This window comes from Polypterus senegalus, chromosome 16 (assembly GCF_016835505.1).
Source record: "Polypterus senegalus isolate Bchr_013 chromosome 16, ASM1683550v1, whole genome shotgun sequence".
NCBI lineage: Eukaryota > Metazoa > Chordata > Cladistia > Polypteriformes > Polypteridae > Polypterus > Polypterus senegalus.
The window spans coordinates 77,586,626-77,607,515 of NC_053169.1; the positions used below are offsets into that span (position 1 = coordinate 77,586,626).

The 20,890-nt window shown below is 39.2% G+C and overlaps 1 protein-coding gene across 2 annotated transcripts in view; it reads left to right on the forward strand.

Annotated features, from left to right (window-relative positions):
* The window catches only part of LOC120516852 (exportin-1), a 131,950-nt gene that overhangs the window by 107,809 nt on the left and 3,251 nt on the right, over positions 1-20,890 (forward strand). For both annotated transcript variants that reach the window (XM_039738817.1, XM_039738818.1), the window contains exons 18-23: positions 2,404-2,587; positions 5,351-5,457; positions 10,326-10,520; positions 10,902-11,070; positions 11,225-11,359; positions 20,667-20,826. In XM_039738817.1, the coding sequence (XP_039594751.1) occupies positions 2,404-2,587; positions 5,351-5,457; positions 10,326-10,520; positions 10,902-11,070; positions 11,225-11,359; positions 20,667-20,826 (950 nt within the window). The remainder of the gene's footprint in view (positions 1-2,403; positions 2,588-5,350; positions 5,458-10,325; positions 10,521-10,901; positions 11,071-11,224; positions 11,360-20,666; positions 20,827-20,890) is intronic.

Genomic DNA, 20,890 nt, shown 5'->3' on the forward strand with positions numbered 1-20,890 from the left:
TACTTTTCTTGGCGCTACCCTGTCACTTCCGGTTTTTAAGCTTTCAACACCAACCACCCTGACCGAGTTATGACCTCCCCCTTAAAGGTATATTTACAGCATCCTTCTTCCCTGCAATGCACCCAAAGAGGCAGCAACCGCCCACAGAATAATAGCACGTGTGGCATCCGCTACATGATCTTCACTGTAGGGTAGTTTGGGTGTGTTACAAAATTCATGTTTCCGTTCTGTTTTACATCTACAGCAGATAATTCTGCAAAGACCTTCAGTCTTTCTACATTTATACACATTACGTTGCATATTATCAGGAACTGACGAAAAAATAGCAAGTGGACTGCTACAGAAGCTTACTTTGCAACCAGTTTCTTAGCCTTTGGCAATTGAATTTCTTAAGTTCATGCACCAATACTAATACCGATCAGTATTATTTTCATTATACTAATGTAAATCAATATAGTTTCAAACTTTAAAGCATATAAGGGCAAAAATGCTGTAAAATAAAAAGTTTTAAGATTTTATCTTAAATCTAAATTGCTTGAATTACACCTAGTTAACTTTGTCTACAGTTTCTTGTATGTAACCCAGCATTATAGGATGATTAATTCTGGATATTTTAATTTTCTTAATACTTGTGAGGCAGTATTCTTTTTATTAATATGTGCATAATTATGTATGCTTGTTAACAAAATAAAGCAAATACCAGTGTTGCAGTATATTTTCAAGTAATAGTCCAATTATAAGTGTGTTGGCTTTTTACAGTGCATCCGGAAAGTATTCACAGCGTATCACTTTTTCCACATTTTATGTTACAGCCTTATTCCAAAATGGATTAAATTCATTTTTTTCCTCAGAATTCTACACACAACACCCCATAATGACAACGTGACAAAAGTTTACTTGAGGTTTTTGCAAATTTATTTTAAAAAAAAAAAACAAAAAAAAAAAAACTGAGAAATCATATGTACATAAGTATTCAGTCTTTGCTTAATACTTTGTCGATACACCTTTAACAGCAATTACAGCCTCAAGTCTTTTTGCATATGATCCACATGCTTGCCACACTTATCCTTGTCCAGTTTCGCCCACTCCTCTTTGCAGCACCTCTCAAGCTCCATCAGGTTGCATGGGAAGCGTCGGTGCACCGCCATTTTAAGATTTCTCCAGAGATGTTCAATCGGATTCAAATCTGGGCTCTGGCCTGGCCACTCAAGGACATTCACAGAGTTGTCCTGAAGCCACTCCTCTGATATCTTGGCTGTGTGCTTAGGGTCGTTGTCCTGCTGAAAGATGAGCCATCGCTCCAGTCTGAGGTCAAGAGAACTCTGGAGCAGGTTTTCATCCAGCATGTCTCTGTACATTGCTGCAGTCATCTTTCCTTTTATCCTGACTAGTCTCCCAGTTCCTGCCGCTGAAAAACATCCCCACAGCATGATGCTGCCACCACCATGCTTCACTGTAGGGACAGTATTGGCCTGGTGATGAGCGGTGCCTGGTTTCCTCCAAACGTGACGCCTGGGATTCACACCAAAGAGTTCAAACTTTGTCTCATCAGACCAGAGAATTTTGTTTCTCATGGTCTGAGAGTCCTTCAGGTGCCTTTTGGCAAACTTCAGGCAGGCTGCCATGTGTCTTTTACTTAGGAGTGGCTTCCGTCTGGCCACTCTACCATACAGTCCTGATTTTGAGCTTCATAGCAAAGGCTGTGAATACTTATTTACATGTGCTTTCTCATTTTTTTTTTATTTTTAATAAATTTGCAAAACCCTCAAACTTTTTTCACATTGTCATTATGGGGTGTTGTGTGTTGAATTCGGAGGAAAAAATTAATTTAATCCATTTTGGAATAAGGCTGTAACATAACAAAATGTGGAAAAAGTGATGCGCTGTGAATACTTTCTGGATGCGCTGTAAACAGCAAACACAGATATAATTGGACTATTACTTGAAAAGTTTTATACTGTGCCTTTGGTACTTGCTTTATTTTGTTGTTAACAAGCATACACAATTATGCAACTATTAATAAAAAGAATACTGCCTCACAAGTATTAAGAAAATTAAGATATCCAGAATTAATATTCCTATAATACTTGGTTACATACAAGACTGTAGACAATTGTAACTATATTTAAAAAAAAAAAAAATAAGTAGTCTCTCAGTCCACCTCTGCTCTTTCTGTGAATATATATTAAAATTATTTGCTGGATAAAATTTTAGTTTTGCTTTACTATTAATTGTGGGACATTTAAGCTGGTTAAATGTGTTTTATGGATGTGATCTCTAGCTGTGCATTTTAAACCCAGTGTAGAACAGTTGAAATGTCTTCTATTTGATTGGAATAAGCAAAGGTAGCTCAGTACTTTGCTTTTTTTATATCTGTAAATCATTTGCTTTTTGTTTAAACAGAATGTGGATATTCTGAAAGACCCAGAAACAGTGAAGCAGCTTGGAAGTATCCTCAAAACGAATGTCCGGGCATGTAAAGCTGTTGGACATCCTTTTGTAATTCAGCTTGGCCGGATCTACTTGGATATGCTTAATGTATACAAGTGCCTCAGTGAAAATATTTCAGCTGCTATTCAGACAAATGGTAATATATTTGCTTTTGATGAATGAAACACTATTTGTCTTAAAAGTTTTACTTATGTTTTAATGCTTTTTTTTTAAGCAAGAAATCTAGTGAAAGGAGACTAGAACTATAAACTCTTATATATTTTCATAGTGCAAACTAATCTACTCCACTGCTTTGTGAACACAGATAATTTTGCAATTTGTGGTGCGCCATTTAATGCAAACTAATAAAACTCCTGAAAATTGTTGCATACTTTTTATGAAGCAAACTCAAAAATGAATACTTGCGTAGAACTGTCAAGTTAGACAAAAAATAAGGTTTGAATATTAAAATTAAGTAAATATTCAAATATATTCAAACTTAGGTTCACAGTTCTTGGTGGTGCATATACATTGCACATGTAATTGCATACTTGATTATTATGGTGAAGGTAGGGGTGGTGGCAAAAATACAAAAACTACTCGCATCTAAGCAGGAAAGAAATCATATTGCCACCTGGGAAACCATTCTGTGGAATTTTGATGGTTCTTGTATTTACATATGTGCACCCTATAAAAGGCAAATATTTTCAAGGCCTTCTTGTCTTCAGTGTAGGACTGATGGCTGAGTGAACAAATCCTTGTAAGTGAATACAGCAGCCTTCAAACAGAGTAAAGCTTGAAAACTAAGCCCTTCACACAAAAAAGGATTCTCTGTGCATGTGAAGTGATTTGATCATAAAGAAAGTAGAACTAGACACACTTGGCATTGACTGTAATGTGTGTATATATAAAGCAAAGGCAAGAATGCCAAAATAAACCACATACAGTCATTGTTGTTTTTTTTCATAGCTAAGCAGATTTTTGGTCCTTGAGGCCAGAAAACATAAATTCTCTCTCTCTCTCATATGAAAGTCGAGGCACTGTGAGTCTGTTCATGTTCTCACCAATGAAGTAACTGAATGTACTAAATGTTGCATTGTAATTATCATTTAATTATTTCCTCCTCATAATTAATATAGTATACATGTAATATCAGTAATATAGTGTTATCAGGCAATTGTTAAATAATATACAAGCAAAGTATTAAAATTAAAATCATAAGCATACCATAGGCTGATCTGTTTGTTAAAAATACAACCAATGGAAGGGTAGGTAGGTGGTGCTGAACTGAAGTGCAGGACAGCCATTGAGTACTGCAGACGGGAGCCATTCGTCAAGGAATAAAAAAGATTAAACTAAATGGGGTCTTTTTTTCCTCCTGCAGATGCTGCAAAAAAATGTAAAATAGTGACCTGAATATTTTAATTGCACCTCATTGTTATAGGCGTTATGAATGAAGCCTGCAGTCTTTTATGGAGACACCAAGTGTTGGCTGAGGTGGCTAAATGTATATTGCTGACACTGAAAAGTCTCAACGTGGGGATTTAAAATGTTAGAGATTTTTCCATTTTCATTAGTGAGAGCATTTTGGCATAATCCAGTGGCTGGGCATTTTAGGTTTAATAGTGTAAAAGAACATAATCAGGTATAGAATGTAGTGTTTATAAATCTGCTCCATCACTTCTAGCTTAAAAAAAACAGCACTGGGTTGGAAAAATCTGTCACCTATTGTGAAGGGGTATGGCAGTAAATTTTACTGTTGAAGATCACAAGCTAACTAAAATTTCAAAAGGTTGATAGCAGAAGTGATGTGCAATCAAATGTGCAAAATACACTGTACTGCAGCACTGCATAATTTGTCTGGAGTAACACAATGCCAAAATTAGTGCAAGGTACAATAAAATGACAGTTTCATTTAAATATCAGCTTTTGCCTTTAAATAAAACCTTATTCAAATATTCAAGTAGCGTCATTCTGACAGACTTGTACTTGAGCGTACAGTCACAATTTTGTGTGTATATATATATATGATTAACCGTATAAAGGCTGTTGTTGAAGTTTGAATGTTTCATGTAGGGAGATTTGCAGAAGTTTTCAAAAGTGAAAGCTGTAGATTTATTTTGGCATAAAATTCATTGTTTCTATTAAGTTAAACAAATTCTTATCTCTCAGTTCTATCTATCCATCCATCCATTATCCAACACGCTATATCCTAACTACAAGGTCATGGGGGGGGTCTGCTAGAGCCAATACCGGGCACAAGGCAGGAAACAAACCCCGGGCAGAGTTGTACAAACCCAAAATAGAGTTGATCCATAAATCAATATATATATATATATCTATATCTATATATATATATATATATATATAATCTCTATCTCTATCTCTATTGTAGTACCGTTGCATCAATATTTATTCTTGCATAGAGTCTGTTGTTAAACTCATCTAATTTCATTCTCTCATTAATCCTGTTTATAATGCCTGCCAGTATAGCCTTAAAAACCTGCCACTCCTTCAAATACATAATTAGAATTAGAACAATCTAGACGAGAACAGGCCATTCAGCCCAACAAAGCTCGCCAGTCCTATCCACTTGCTTCCTCCAAGAAAACATCAAGTCGAGTTTTGAAAGTCCCTAACGTCTTACTGTCTACCACACTACTTGGTAACTTATTCCAAGTGTCTATCGTTCTTTGTGTAAAGAATTGCATAGGGCTGTTTATTGAAGGAACCTAGATTAATTACTTTTGGGATCCTTTTGGGATCTTTCTATGAGTTGTCATTGGTTCTTTACGATATCATTAGAAATAAGACCGGTAAATGCTACCTTAAGCACAAATCAAGCAAATTTACATTTTCTATACAGAATGGTAGATACCTAATTTGTAGATCACTACATTTTTTTTTTTAACGTGAACAGGTGAAATGGTTACCAAGCAACCATTAATAAGAAGTATGCGAACAGTAAAAAGAGAAACTCTGAAACTGATATCTGGATGGGTGAGCAGGTCTAATGATCCTCAAATGGTAAGTCCATATCTGCTACAATGTATTGTAGATATTCATTGTACTTTAATGTCTATCACCTGTCTTCTAATTGTATTGCAGCTGCCAAATAACTATTTCACCTTTACATACACATTTTGAGGAATATTTCAAATACAAATTACATTTAATTCATATCTTTTCCTTTATACATGTTCAACAATGTGGTCAACACACACAGTAATATATTTTTACAGAAATTTTAGTAATGTGCTTATTTACATGGTGCTAGCTGTAAATTGAAATTTCAAGTTACCGCTGTTCTGCCACTCTGATATTCAATGTATTTTATGCAACCTTCTTTCCTAATTAATATAGAGATGTCTGCGCTATTTTAGTTGCCCATTTTCCTATCCCACTTTATTCAGTACATGGTCAATAGCGACCAAACTAATAGGGACAAAACATGTTAAGCTTGAATGGATTCGGTTTCGACTTGGAACATAAGTGTCACTTTTAAATGTTTAATCTTTTTTTTTTTTTATCATTTATCATACAGTTTTCTTATACTCTGTTCAATATGTTCTTTGATTAAATTTCTTAATGTTATTAGTTCAAAATGAAATGTTTGTGACTCATCTCTATACATATCAAACACTGTGCTCTGTGGAAATGAGATGTTTTCAGCCGTTTTTCTCATAAGTGGAAAAAGTATCATTTACTAAAAATTAAAACAAATTATGTCTTGAAACTGTTAATAAATGAAAATGAGAACAAAAAGCAGAATTTTTTTTTTTTTTTTTTTTCATTTTCACCACACTTGCATTTACATTATGCACAAAGATGAGTGTGTGTAGTTGTTGGTGTATTCATTAAAACCTCCTGATAGTTTAGACAAGAAAATTAATTTTCACATGTGCATGTACTTCTCACTGTAGCCACTGAATTATGCCCTAAACATAGGGCATAATTCAGTCTATGAATTTTTTTGCCCGTTTTCATCTATCATTCAGAACTGTTGGGCCAATATTTATTTAATGAAATGTTTTGTTTTCATATTGATAGTATTATTCTATATCAAGATAGCCAGAATTGTGCCTTTATATTTTCTTAAACAATTGGAGAACAACCTTCCAAATGACATTAGGAGGATTAGAAACAAAAGATGCAATCCTGATTCTGAACTGATAACTAAAAAACTAGCTCAAGAGTATTGATAGACAGCAATAAATCAAATTTGAATAGAGCATCTGAGCACTGTACATCCTGTGCAGTACATTTTACTGAACATCCACATAAGTCTTCAAGTTGAGGGGAACCACCTGCTTCTCAGGCTCTGCCAGACATTTACCTTGCTTGTTTTTTTGCTAAAAGAAAACTGTCAGATAGCAGGCTTACACTGATGCAGTTAGCCGTGTTTTTGACCCAAGGTATGCTTTTGTTTCACATATTAGATAAAAAGCTTCTTTCAAGAATCTGGTTGAATGGGATGTTGGTTTACCTAAATCAGATGAATAAGTTAATTTATGTGTTTAACATAATTATTTCAGCCAATTAGAGTCTCTTGAAGTATTGCATATTGTTAAGCCATTTTTTTTAATTACTGTTCATGTTGAGAAACTTCATGCACATATTTGTTTTACCTTGCGCCTTAAAAGAGAAATTCTGGTCAAAGTAATGTCTTCTCAATCTTGGGGTGTGTGTATGTATGTATGTATGTATGTATGTCCTCATCAGTGCCTTTGTTTTGCAAATGTCTCAGTCAGCACAAGCAGTAAGCAGCCTGCTCACCCATGTCCCACCGAGAAAGCTCAAGTCAGACACACAATTCTCACAGCTGAAGTCTCTTTATCTGGAAGTTAGGTCTCTGGAATTGTATTGGGTATCTGTCTACAATGGTATGTGTAAATGTAGGATGACAGGAAATGTGATGCAGCAGGATTGGCATTGACTTTTCAAGATGAATTTATTCTTCACTGGCCCTGAATGGTGCCCCACTGCTGTGGAGTAAGAGAAACTGGTAGTGAAGTGCAGTCTCCTTTTCGATTGGCTGAAATATTTTCAGTCTGTGGGTTGGTTGAATCTGTGGATATGGAAAAATCTTAGAAAATGTATTTTTAATGTCATAATCAAGTTTAGTAGCTAGATCCTTGTAGTTTGGTATTTTCCCTTACAATTGTGAATATTTAAAAAAACTCTATTATCAACCCAGCCCTATTAGTCAGTTTTCCTGTCTAGAGTAGAACATGACTGCAGTACCCTAGTCACGTTCTAATAAGTTGTTTTGTAGATTTCATTGTTGTACCTAACCTTCAGTCACTGAATGTCTAGTTAGTTTGTAGTGAGTGGCAGCTTTTTCCAACCTTCAGGAAAAGGCGATTAAAAACATGCCACCTGTTCCTTTAGAAGATCCAGTTAAGTAGCTGGAAAGTTAGATTCATCAAGCTTGACTAGCCAGTCTTTGCTATAAATTCATTTCTTACTTAGACTGGGGGGAATGGAGCACTGATGACTCTGTATGCCAGAGAAGGTAGAAATTTCAGCAATCGGCATCTATGAAATTTACCTCCAATTTTTAGAAACATGTGGCTGAATTTGCTCAGTAGCTTTGCTATTTATATTTAAAAAAATAGTTTGAAATCTGGTATTTTTGCCCCAAATTTGTTGTTGTAATTACTATCATTGCATTTTGTTACTGTAGTACATGGTAATGTTTAGATATCAAATCAGTATTAACTAATGGAGTAAAAAAGAGATTTCTTAATGCACGGATAACTCTGGACAAAATAAATTGCCTTATTTTACCAACATTTTGACTTTTTGCTGCCAAAATCACAATAGTGACAGGATAAGTCAGTGTGTAGCATAAAGGAGCGGTAAACAGATTACGTTACACATGTACAGTTGATTTTAATCAGGTTATTTAGTGATCTACACTTGGCAAAAGTGGTGGTGGACAGCGAGTTTTCATGTTAGTGCCATACACTCAAGTTTGATTGCTAGGCTAATTAGGGTTTTTTATGGAGCTTGCATGTTCTGTCCATGTGTACCTACACTGAGTGTGCATACTTTCAGAAGATTATTGGATGTGTGTCATTAAAAAATCTCATTCTCCAAATGATCGATTCAGCATCAGAAATCTATAAATAATCAGTTTAGTTTTGATCCATTTGTTTACTGTAGATACTATTTTTGAAAAAAGGTAATCTAGTTGTGCATTACATTCATACCTTTAGAGCTTCATGGACTCTGCCTTAATTTTAGTCTTGTAACAGTTTGTGTAAGTTGGTTGCTCTGAATGAATGTGTTCTGTGAAATATAGGGGCTTCTTCAAGGCCTGTTTCATCCCATGCCCCCATTCAGGCATTGGGATAATGTTTTAGGAGAGCAAAGTCTTTTGCATGCTGGTATGCGTGCAACCAGTAGAATGTGTGAACTTCTGCCCTATATTAAGATGTACTGTAATACAGTACATGTAACACACATGCAGCAGTAAGTCACTTGTCCTGTCTTTGTATTACATTTTTAAAATGTTAATCAAATATTGCTTATTGAGTGACTGGTTTGAAAGGTTACTATAAAAGATGTACTGTATTTGTTACCGTTTGTCGAATTGCAGTACTTACTTGGAAAAACTTTCTATTTCTCAGTTATTACTCATATTAACACAGTTAAAGTAATTTCAACAGTATTTCATAAACTAATCAAAAGATGTATTCTCTGAAATATACATTTTCAAAGTTTGGAAACAAGAAGATGACCTAGTCCATATCAGCGAGTATCGAGAATAAATATAACATAAGAGTATGCAGTGATCTTACTACTTGCATGGGGGATAACACAAATGAAAAGGAAGGTGTTTATGAAATGAAATACCATTTGCTGAAGTGTCCTGCAATATAAAGTAAATAACATCTGAGCCTATTAGCTATTTGCTATATCTTTTTGTTTACACTGGAAACCTTGCATTGTCACATTACCATGAGAAAATTTTGCTTTGTCACAGATAGTACAATCGTATATTTGATGTAATAAGTTGACAGTTATAAGCATACATGTATTATGCAGAATGTGACAGCTATAAAGAAAACTGTTTTTAGATTGTAAAACCGTGTCCGTGTGGACATATTTGGTGACTAAAACAAAACTGATTAAATTTAAAAAAAATTAGAATGACAGACTAAAAAAAATAAAACCATCTTAAACAATCTTAAAACTAGAAAAACACCATTTTTCAGTCAAGTTAGCCAAACTAATTTATGGAAATCCAGTTAAAGAAATGGAAACTCTTCTCAATGAAAAGACCATCACGAAAGTTCAATTGAACTTGTGGTGTTAAACCACTAGCCAGTTTTCTGAATTTTTTTTATGAAATGCTGTCTAAATAATAACCATCACCTTTTATTAAGATCATACATAAAGTCCACTCCAGAATGTATAGATAACATGTGATTTTAAACCTAGATGTTTGAGAGCCAAACCAAGAACCTGAAGAAACGAAACTAATGTAGGAATACAAGCAGAAAACTCTTTTGACTCTTGCAGATCACTTAGTGTTTCACTATTTAGTCCATGAACGCCAAGAGTTATGTTCATGAAAATGAATTTTAATCATTTTATTAACTATAGTGTGAGATGTGGCCATTTAGGAGAAACTTTTTTTTTTTTTTTTTTATAACCTTCACCCCCTAATTCACATCTGTACATTCCAAAATGTTTAGATTTGTCCTGATTAATGTGGCACTCTAAACTTTTAACTATTGACTACATTATTTTTCCACAATGAATGGATAAAATTTGACAATAGTATTTAGAATAATAAATCTTTTGCTCACTTTCACGTTATTATATAAGTAATCTTTTTCTTTAAATTGTTTCACACCCTAATTTTTTTTCCTCCTAAACAATAGGTTGCAGAAAATTTTGTGCCACCACTTTTAGATGCTGTGCTTATTGATTATCAGAGGAATGTACCAGCAGCCAGAGAACCAGAAGTGCTCAGTACTATGGCCACAATTGTGAACAAGTTAGGTGGTCATATTACAGCTGAAATTCCACAGATATTTGACGCAGTCTTTGAATGCACTTTAAATATGATTAACAAGGTAAGGCAATGTTTTATGAAAATTCAAGCCCCTTCTTAACAACATTAATTTCAAAGTTTTCTAACCACTTTATTATGATCAGTTGGTGTGACATTTTTGATGCTAGTTGTGAGGACTGACTATATATTTTTAAAGTGCACCCTATATTAATGCTTCACAGGTGTTTATTTTTTACGTTGGATATCACTTTCTTTATTTATTTAGTATCTTGACTGTTGCATTGTAAGGATTTGCAAAACTAACCTACAGATTTGAACATGTGGGTTAAATGTCTTAAGTTTTAATAGGTTGTCACAATGTAGATGTTTGGAGTCTGCTCAATGTCAATAAATTCAGTAATGCTAGATATTTGAAGTTAAAAATGCTCTTTATTTCTCTTAGGATTTCGAGGAATATCCAGAGCATCGAACAAATTTCTTTTTATTGTTACAAGCTGTCAATTCACACTGTTTCCCGGCATTCCTGGCTATTCCTCCTGCACAGTTTAAGTTGGTTTTGGATTCTATAATCTGGGCATTCAAACACACAATGAGGAATGTTGCTGACACTGGTAAGTTTTTGAATGCACACTAGCATTGAGTATGGTTGCATTTTTGTTTTTATTTTAACTCTTAAACTGAGAAAAATGCAATAGTTTAACCTAACAAAGTTGACTATAACGCCAAGAATTATTTATAGGGTCTCAATGTTAATCTCTTGACTAGGTCTACAGATACTTTATACCTTACTTCAGAATGTTGCTCAGGAGGAGGCTGCTGCTCAGAGCTTCTACCAGACTTATTTCTGTGACATCCTTCAGCATATCTTCTCTGTAGTAACGGATACCTCCCATACGGCTGGTAAGCATTGTGATGTTTAATATGAAATGTTTTGATTTTGATACAGTTTCAATTGTTCATTTTGTTTTTCCAGGGAGAACTTTTACTCTGAAATTATATATAAAAAAAGTGCCTTTGTAATATTTTTATCAATTATTATTGAAATGTCAATATTTTAAATAGCCGAGTTCAATGAGCCGTCTATTTTCTTTCTGTGGCTTTTCCATTCCTTATGTAATCGTGAGAAGCAAATACCATATGGATATTCTATTTCCACTTTCAAACATGGTCAGAATTAATACAAAGCTGGCTCAATTCTAAGGATTTCCCTAGGGGTTATAATTTTGGTTTTATGTTCTCCAAAACATAATATGAAATCTTTCTGTGCACTAATCACTGTTTTATAAAAGATTTTGTTGTAACTCGAAGCTTTAATAGTTTCTAGTTACAGTGGAACCTCGGTTCACGACCATAATTCGTTCCAGAACTCTGGTCGTAAACCGAGTTGGTTGTGAACCGAAGCAGTTTCCCCCATAGGATTGTATGTAAATACAATGAATCCGTTCCAGACCGTACAAACTGTATGTAAATATGTAAAAATATGTAAAGATTAAGCACAAATATAGTTAATTACACCATAGAATGCACAGTGTAATAGTAAACTAATGTAAAAACATTGAATAACACTGACACAAAACACCCAGGCTCCCTGCTCAGCTACACGAGCTGGCTCGCTCGCGCTCTTCCTCTGTAGCACACACACCAACAAAGCCTCTCCCTCAGCTACAGGAGCAGCCTGGCTCACACGCGCTCGCTCTCTCTCTCTCTCTCTCTCTCTCTCTCTCTCTCTCTCTCTCTCTCTCTCTCTCTCTCTCTCTCTCTCTCTCTCTCTCTCTCTCTCTCTCTCTCTGTAGCACGAGGGCACACACACACACCCACACCCCCCCCATCCCTTCCCTGTCAGCTGCACGCTCTCTCTCTGCGCTTGTTTGCTCGTGCTCTCTAATCTCTCTGTAGCAGGTGCTCACGCAGCATTTTTTTTAAAAAATGAGTTTTAAGCACAGCAGAAAAAAAGGAACATCAACCAAATCCGAAGTGCATTTAAAAACCAATTCACAAGCAACCAAAAAAGTAAGATTGTAGGAGATCACGCTATTAAACGTAAAGCCTGATCGCTGTAAACACTTTTTATAAAATGAGTTTTAAGCACAGCAGGAAAAAAAGGAACATTTGAAAAAAGAGAAAGGTAACATTGCACCTAATCACCCTATGAAAAACTCCATCTGCAAACACTTTTAAGCACAAGGAAAAAAGCGAACATTTGCAACAAATCGCTTTATGAACTGAAAAATTAACTTTTGAAAAATCCGTAATACAAAAACCACCAAGAAAACTAACCTTGCATGAGTCGAGTTCTGGCATGAAGTGTTTTCCTTCAGGTGTTTTCTCTCTTGTGATTTCTTGGGTTTCTGGTGCTTTTACCTGTTTAGCTGGTGGGAGTGAAAGCCTCATGCAGCCATTCCAAAAACAAAGTTCTTGTGACCCAACCCTTCATGTTTGCTGGCAGTCTGGCTTTGTTTACATTATGCTGCTTGAAAGCACGAGGGTTCTCAAATTGGTAAATGAGTAAACTGGTAAACAGTTTTTCCACCTCTTGTAATTTCTTTCTTTACTTCGATTTCAATTTTCTTCAAAATTTTCTTTTCACTACTCTTCACTTGCTTAGAAGCCAATGGAAGGAGAACAATGAACAGAGCTCTTGCAGCAGCGGCTCACTCGCTTTCTCTCTCTCTCTCTCTTTCTTTCTCTCTCAGGCTGCCTGTGGTGGGGGAGGGGAGATGGTGCACTAGCATGTACAGCCTGCCGATAGGCAGGCAAGCACGTGCAGCAATCTCCTCCTCCCCCTCCCCAGCAGGCACGTGGAATTGGGGGGATGTTTGGCTTGCACTTACTGGCTGCAGATAGGCAGGCAACTCAGTTCAGTTCAGGCAGGCAAGGGAAACTGGCTTGTTCGTATACCGAGTGTGTGGTTGTGAACCGAGGCAAAAGTTTGGCGAGCTTTTTGGTCATGAACCGAGTTGTACGTGAACCAGGATGTTCGTGAACCGAGGTTCCACTGTATTTCATTGTTTTATGTTTAGTTATTGCAGTTTACTAGTTTCTTTAAAATGCAGAACTTACTAAAATACATTTTGCACACATGTCCAACTTAATATTTATACTGTAAATGTATTAAAATATTTGCAGAGCAATGTAAAGCACTATTTCTTTTTACTAGTTGTGAAATAAATATAATACAAATATAATTTTTTTATTTTACTGTTAAATTGTATTTTTATTAATTTTGAAAATCCATCCATCCATCCATCCTCTTCCGCTTATCCGAGGTCGGGTCGCGGGGGCAGCAGCTTAAGCAGAGAGACCCAGACTTCCTCTCCCCGCCACTTCTTCCAGCTCTTCCGGAGAATCCAAATGCTCCCAGGCCAGCCGGGAGACATAGTCCCTCCAGCGTGTCCTGGGTCTTCCCCGGGCCTCCTCCCGTTGGACGTGCCCTGAACACCTCACCAGGGAGGCGTCCAGGAGGCATCCTGATCAGATGCCCGAGCCACCTCATCTGACTCCTCTCGATGCGGAGGAGCAGCGGCTCTACTCTGAGCCCCTCCCGGATGACTGAGCTTCTCACCCTATCTTTAAGGGAAAGCCCAGACACCCTGCGGAGGAAACTCATTTCAGCCGCTTGTATTCGCGATCTCGTTCTTTCGGTCACTACCCATAGCTCATGACCATAGGTGAGGGTAGGAGCGTAGATCGACTGGTAAATTGAGAGCTTTGCCTTACGGCTCAGCTCCTTTTCACCACGACAGACCGATGCAGAGCCGCATCACTGCGGATGCCGCACCGATCCTCCTGTTCGATCTCACGCTCCATTCTTCCCTCACTCGTGAACAAGACCCTGAGATACTTGAACTCCTCCACTTGGGGCAGGATCTCTCCCAACCCTGAGAGGGCACTCCACCCTTTTCCGCTGAGGACCATGCTCGGATTTGGAGGTGCTGATTCTCATCCCAGCCGCTTCACACTCAGCTGCTAACCGATCCAGAGAGAGCTGAAGATCACGGCCTGATGAAGCAAACAGGACAACATCATCTGCAAAAGCAGTGACCCAATCCTGAGTCCACCAAACCGACCCCTTCAACACCCTGGTTGCGCTAGAAATTCTGTCCATAAAAGTTATGAACAGAATCGGTGACAAAGGGCAGCCCTGGCGGAGTCCAACTCTCACTGGAAACGGGCTCGACTTACTGCCGCAATGCGGACCAAGCTCTGACACCGTTGTACAGAGACCAACAGCTCTTATCAGGGGTCCGTACCCCATACTCCCGAGCACCCCCACAGGATTCCCCGAGGGACACGGTCAATGCCTTTCCAAGTCCACAAAACACATGTAGACCGGTCGGGCAAACTCCCATGCACCCTCCAGGACTCTGCTAAGGGTGAAGAGCTGGTCCACTGTTCCGCCACCAGGACTAAAACCACACTGTTCCTCCTGAATCCGAGGTTCACTATCCGACGGACCCTCCTCTCCAGAACCCCAATAGACTTTTCCAGGGAGGCTGAGGAGTGTGATCCCTCTATAGTTGGAACACACCCTCCGTCCCCTTTTAAAGAGGGGACCACCACCCCGGTCTGCCAATCCAGAGGCACTGTCCCGATGTCCATGCGATGTTGCAGAGACGTGTCAACCAAGACAGTCCTACAACATCCAGAGCCTTAAGGAACTCCGGCGATCTCATCCACCCCGGGCCCTGCCACCAAGGAGTTTTTGACCACCTCGGTGACTTCAGTCCCAGAGATGGGAGAGCCCACCTCAGAGTCCCCAGGCTCTGCTTCCTCATTGGAAGGCATGTTAGTGGGATTGAGGAGGTCTTCAAGTACTCCTCCCACCGACCCACAACGCCCGAAGTCGAGGTCAGCAGCGCACCATCCCCACCATATACGGTGTTGACACTGCACTGCTTCCCTCCTGAGACGCCGGACGGTGGACCAGAATCTCCTCGGCCGTCCAAAGTCGCTCTCCATGGCCTCCAAACTCCTCCCATGCCCGAAGTTTTGCCTCAGCAACAACCGCCGCTGTCCGCTTGGCCTGCCGGTACCTATCAGCTGCCTCCAGAGACCCACAGGACAAAAAGTCCTATAGGACTCCTTCTTCAGCTTGACGGCATCCTCACCGCCGTGTCCACCAACGGGTTCGGGATTGCCGCCACGACAGGCACCACCACCTTGCGCCACAGCTCCGTCAGCCGCCTCAACAATAGAGGCACGGAACATGGCCCATTCGACTCAATGTCCCCACCTCCCTCGGACGGGTTGAAGTTCTGCCGAGGTGGGAGTTGAAGCTACTTCTGACAGGGGACTCTGCCAGCCGCTCCCAGCAGACCCTCACAACACGCTTGGGCCTACCAGGTCTGACCGCATCTTCCCCACCATCGGCCAACTCACCACCAGGTGGTGATCAGTTGACAGCTCCGCCTCTCTTCACCCGAAAGTGTCCAAGACATATGGCCGCAAGTCCACGACACCACCACAAAGTCGATCATCGACCTGAGGCCTAGGGTGTCCTGGTGCCAAGTGCACATATGAACACCCTTATGCTTGAACATGGTGTTCGTATGGACAATCCATGACGAGCACAGAAGTCCAATAACAAAACACCGCCGGGTTCAGATCGGGGCCATTCCTCCCAATCACGCCCTTCCAGGTCTCACTGTCATTGCCCACGGAGCATTGAAGTCTCCCAGCAAAACGAGGGAATCCCCAGAAGGTATGCCCTCTAGCAACCCTCCAGAGACTCCAAAAGGGTGGATACTCCAAACTGCTGTTCGCGATACGCACAAACAACAGTCAGGACCCTTCCCCACCCGGCGGAGGGAGGCCACCCTCTCGCCCACCGGGTAAACCCCAATGCACAGGCTCCAAGTCGGGGCATAAGTATGCCCACACCTGCTCGGCGCCTCACCGGGGCAACTCCAGAGTGGTAGAGAGTCCAGCCCCTCTCAAGAAGATTGGTTCCAGAGTCCAAGCTGTGCGTCGAGGTGAGTCCGACTATATCTAGCCGAACCTCTCACCTCGCGCACTAGCTCAGGCTCCTTCCCCTTCAGAGAGGTGACATTCCACGTCCCAAGAGCCAGTTTCTGTAGCCGAGGATCAGACCGCCAAGGTCCCCGCCTTCGGCCACCACCCAACTCACACTGCACCCAACCTCCTTGGCCCCTCCCATAGGTGGTGAGCCCATGGGGAGGAGGACCCACGCTACCTCTTCGGCTGTGCCCGCCGAGCCCCATGGGTGCAGGCCCGCCACCAGGCGCCGCCATCGAGCCCCACCTCCAGGCCTGGCTCCAGAGGGGGGCCCCGGTGACCCGCGTCCGGGCAAGGGAAAACGTTGTCCAAAGTTTTTACTCTTCATTGGAGGTTTGTTGAACCGCTCTTTGTCTCATCCCTCACCTAGGACCAGTTTGCCTTGGTGGTTCTACCAGGCATAAAGCCCCGGACAACATAGCTCCTAGGATCATTGGGACACGCAAACCCCTCCACCACGATAAGGTGACTGTTCAAGGAGGGGCAATTTTGAAAATTATAAATATAATAGGCGCAGTGTTTGTCCAGTTTCTCCCACATGGAATGCCATGTTGGGCCAGTTTTAACACTGAATTAGGTAGACCACATTAAATGATTGGCAGTGTGGTATAATTACACAATTCGTATTATAAATGTGAGCACATTTTATATGTTACACTGCACAATAAAGTTTTTGCTTCTTGAACACTGTTGGGTGTTTCTTATATATTTTTGGGTGCTGATCACGAATATCATATCAAAATTTACCCATCACATACCGTTTCAGTTTTGTCTTGATTTTTTCTTATATTTGTATCCAAACATTTTTGCTCCCATAAGTGACTTATCAACGGTTTGTGTAGCCTGGGCATGTCTAGTATCTATAGTAATATAACAGTAAGTAGCTTGATGCTATAGACATTTTGGTGTCGGGCGAAATGTCTCATCAGTGTCGTAACAGCTGCGATACATTCTGCTATATCTGTAGCAAATATACTCTTGCGCCTCAGAGACGATGGATGACTGCTCTTGTGAAGAAAGCTTATCTGTATTTCGGCTGCAAAATTGGTGATCAAGACAAGGAATGGGTGCCTCACATTTGTTGTGCGACATGTGCTGTCAGTCTGAGACTGTTACTTCTGTTTGACTAATGTGTCTGGTTTCTCTGCGAAAAACGAAGTCAATTGAATATCCTAATCTGCCTCAGCAATCCTAATCTCCGCAATGAGACCTCTGCCACATGATGACAGTCATCCAATTCTGAAACCACCAGAGGATTGGACCTTAGACAAACCAGATGAAGAAACTGCAATGCAGGGTACTGACAGTGACATTGACCAGGCAATCCACATCTGATAACACAATCTGAATTGAACGATTTGGTCAGAGATTTGGGTCTGTCAAAAGCAAAAGCTGAGCTGCTGGGTTTGAGACTGCAGGAATGATGTTTGCTGTCACCAGGTATGAAAATTTCTGTGTTTCGAGGCCGACATCATGATATAACCACATTTTTTGCACAAGTCGACAGTCTCTGTTTCTGTTGTGACATTGAAGGATTCTTCTTGGCCTTGGCTTGTGATCACAACCTGGAAGAGTGGTGTCTCTTCATTGATTTGTCAATGTTAAGCCTGAAAGCTGTTCTGCTACACAATGGCAATGTTTATCCTACAGTACCTGTTGGCTATGCAGCACACATGAAAGAAACGTATGAGAATATGGAACTGTTGCTGAAGCACATCCAGTATAGCAGACACAACTGGAATATCTGTGGAGATCTTCGTTGTTGCTCTGTTACTAGGACTGCAGCTTGGCTATACAAAGTACTGTTGTTTCATCTGTGAATGGGACATCCGTTCCCCAAAGAGTCGCACTATTCTCGACAGAACTGACTACTCAGTAAAAAGTTAGTTCCAGGGCAGAAAAATGTGGCACGTGAATCGCTTGTCAACCCGGCAAAGATATTTTTACCTCCTCTTCACATAAAACTGGGACTGATGAAGAATTTCTTGAAGCACTGAACAAGGAAGGCGAAAGTTTTCATTATTTAAGACCGATGTTCCCAAGAATAACTGACGCCAAATTCAAAGAGGGTATTTTTGTTGACCCCCAGATCAGACATGTTATGAGTGACAAGCGGTTTGAAGATCTATTAGTTGAGACAGAAAAAATTGCCTGGAGCCTTCAAAGACATTGTTGACAATTTTCTCAGCAATTACAGAGCCCCAAACTACATTCAGCTGGTAGACAAACTTCTCAAAGCATACAAGACAATGAAGTGCAACATGTCAATCAAGATTCATTTCCTCCACTCGCACTCGGACTTCTTCCCTGCAAATCTTGGTGCTGTCAGTGACGAACACAGTGTAAGGTTTCACCAGGACATTGCTACAATGGAGAAACAATACCAGGGCAGCTGGATTCAGTCAATGCTCTCTGACTACTGTTGGACACTGCAACATGATGCACCAGACATTGAATACAAAAGAAAATCGGCAGCAAAACACTTTTAATCCTGTTGAATTTAATAGCTTATGTGAAACACAAACCTGACTAAATGAGTTATTTTCAGTAAACATATAAATGTCTATGTCTCAGAGTTCCTATGTTATGCAGTTAAACCAAAAATATATTTGTGCACACCCACTAGGTACCTGTCACAATCAGCAAGACTTTTCAAAAATTGTTGTTCAGTGTTATCTGTAGGCAGGGAGATGTACCATTATCTGTTGGTTCACTCAGGGAGTTTCAGACAATTAGTTGCTGCATTTTTTGGCGATTTGTATTCTGCTGGGAGTCTGGAAATAAATCTTTGATATAAAAGCATACACACATCGTGACATACAATGATAAATGTATACCTGTTTGAAAGTTTAACTTTAGCTTTCTTTTACTGGTTAAACATCTGTCTTTTGAAATTAACTAATTACTGAGTGAAAATTTCCTGTATGCTCGGATAAGGCAGTGCAGTGACCATTTTGAGATGTTGTGAAGCAATAGGAAAAATTAGAAATCCAGGAAAATTGTCAACTTAAATTCACAAATTATTTGATCAATCAACTGTACCTAATGTAATTTTTTAATTAGCTAGACTTTTTTTTTTTTTTTTGCTTTTGCATTCAGAAAAATGTGCTAGTCTGATGAAGCTTTCAAACTTGTAGCAGTACTGGTTGTGCATTGCAAACACAGTGGCAAATTAAACTCTGTACTAAAGATGACCAGCTACTTCACTATCAAATTCACTTGCATACTAATTTGTAAATTTGAGCTTAAAATTATAGTACCTGGAAAGAGCTATGCACACCCTTGGGGAAAATATGTAAACTCTGTACAGACTAGGTGTGGAATTTTAGCCCATGAAGCTATGCGAAAACACTAGTAACCACTCCACACAATATAGATTGTATATGGAGGCTTTTAATTTTCATGCTTCTCTATTGATCTTGAAAGTATTAATGGGCAAATTATTGATTCTAACCAACTAGAACCTGGAATACAGAAACTTTTAAATCCTTCTGATAATGAGCTGGATAAATCTAGACCGAAACTATACCACATCTCTAGGTCTTCATCCTCTGCACACCTCTCTTCCAAGGACAGTGGAGTCCATTCTTCACAGACACTGGTGCAGTGGGTGGGTTACAGTACATTTTTAATTCAATATAGTATATAATGTTGTGAGGAAATTGAATCTTGTGGCCTGAATATTTGATTGACAGTAACTTCTTGATAAAGTAAGCAAGAAACCTTTTAAACCTGGCTAAAAAAATCTAAAGATGCATCCATTAACCTAGGAGCCACTAGTTAACCTGGCCTGTGTATGTTTGGGATATGAAAGAAAAAGTAGAGAGTTCTCTTATAAAAAGTTAATTGATTTTAAGGTTATGAATGAATGTCTTGCTGCAAGATTTCCTGGCATGAACATTTCCAGTTTTTCTGCATTATATTCTTAACTTTACAATTAGATGAAAGGACAAAATGGATATCCTTTGTTTCCTATACAGAAAATTTTGTATACTTTTCAAAGGTTGTTGATTTGAGGTCAGATAGTATTCAAAAATTTTACTGTTTACAGATCATTTTCACTTTGCATTAATTGAGTTAAAATATAAAAATGTACTGTATAATGCTTACTGCTACTTTCAGATTGAATCATAAGATTGATGTAAAACTGCTTTAAATGGCAGATGATTACTTTTTCTTTTTCCCCCTGCAGGTCTAACAATGCATGCGTCAATTCTTGCTTACATGTTTAACTTGGTAGAAGAAGGTAAAATTAACGCCAGCCTGAATCCAGCAAATCCAGTTAACAACCAGATATTTACTCAGGAATATGTGGCCAACCTTTTGAAATCTGCCTTCCCACATTTGCAAGAGTAAGTAGTGTATTTTTAATTTTCTATGTTGCATTTATTTTTGTGTTTTTTAATTGGTGGGGGG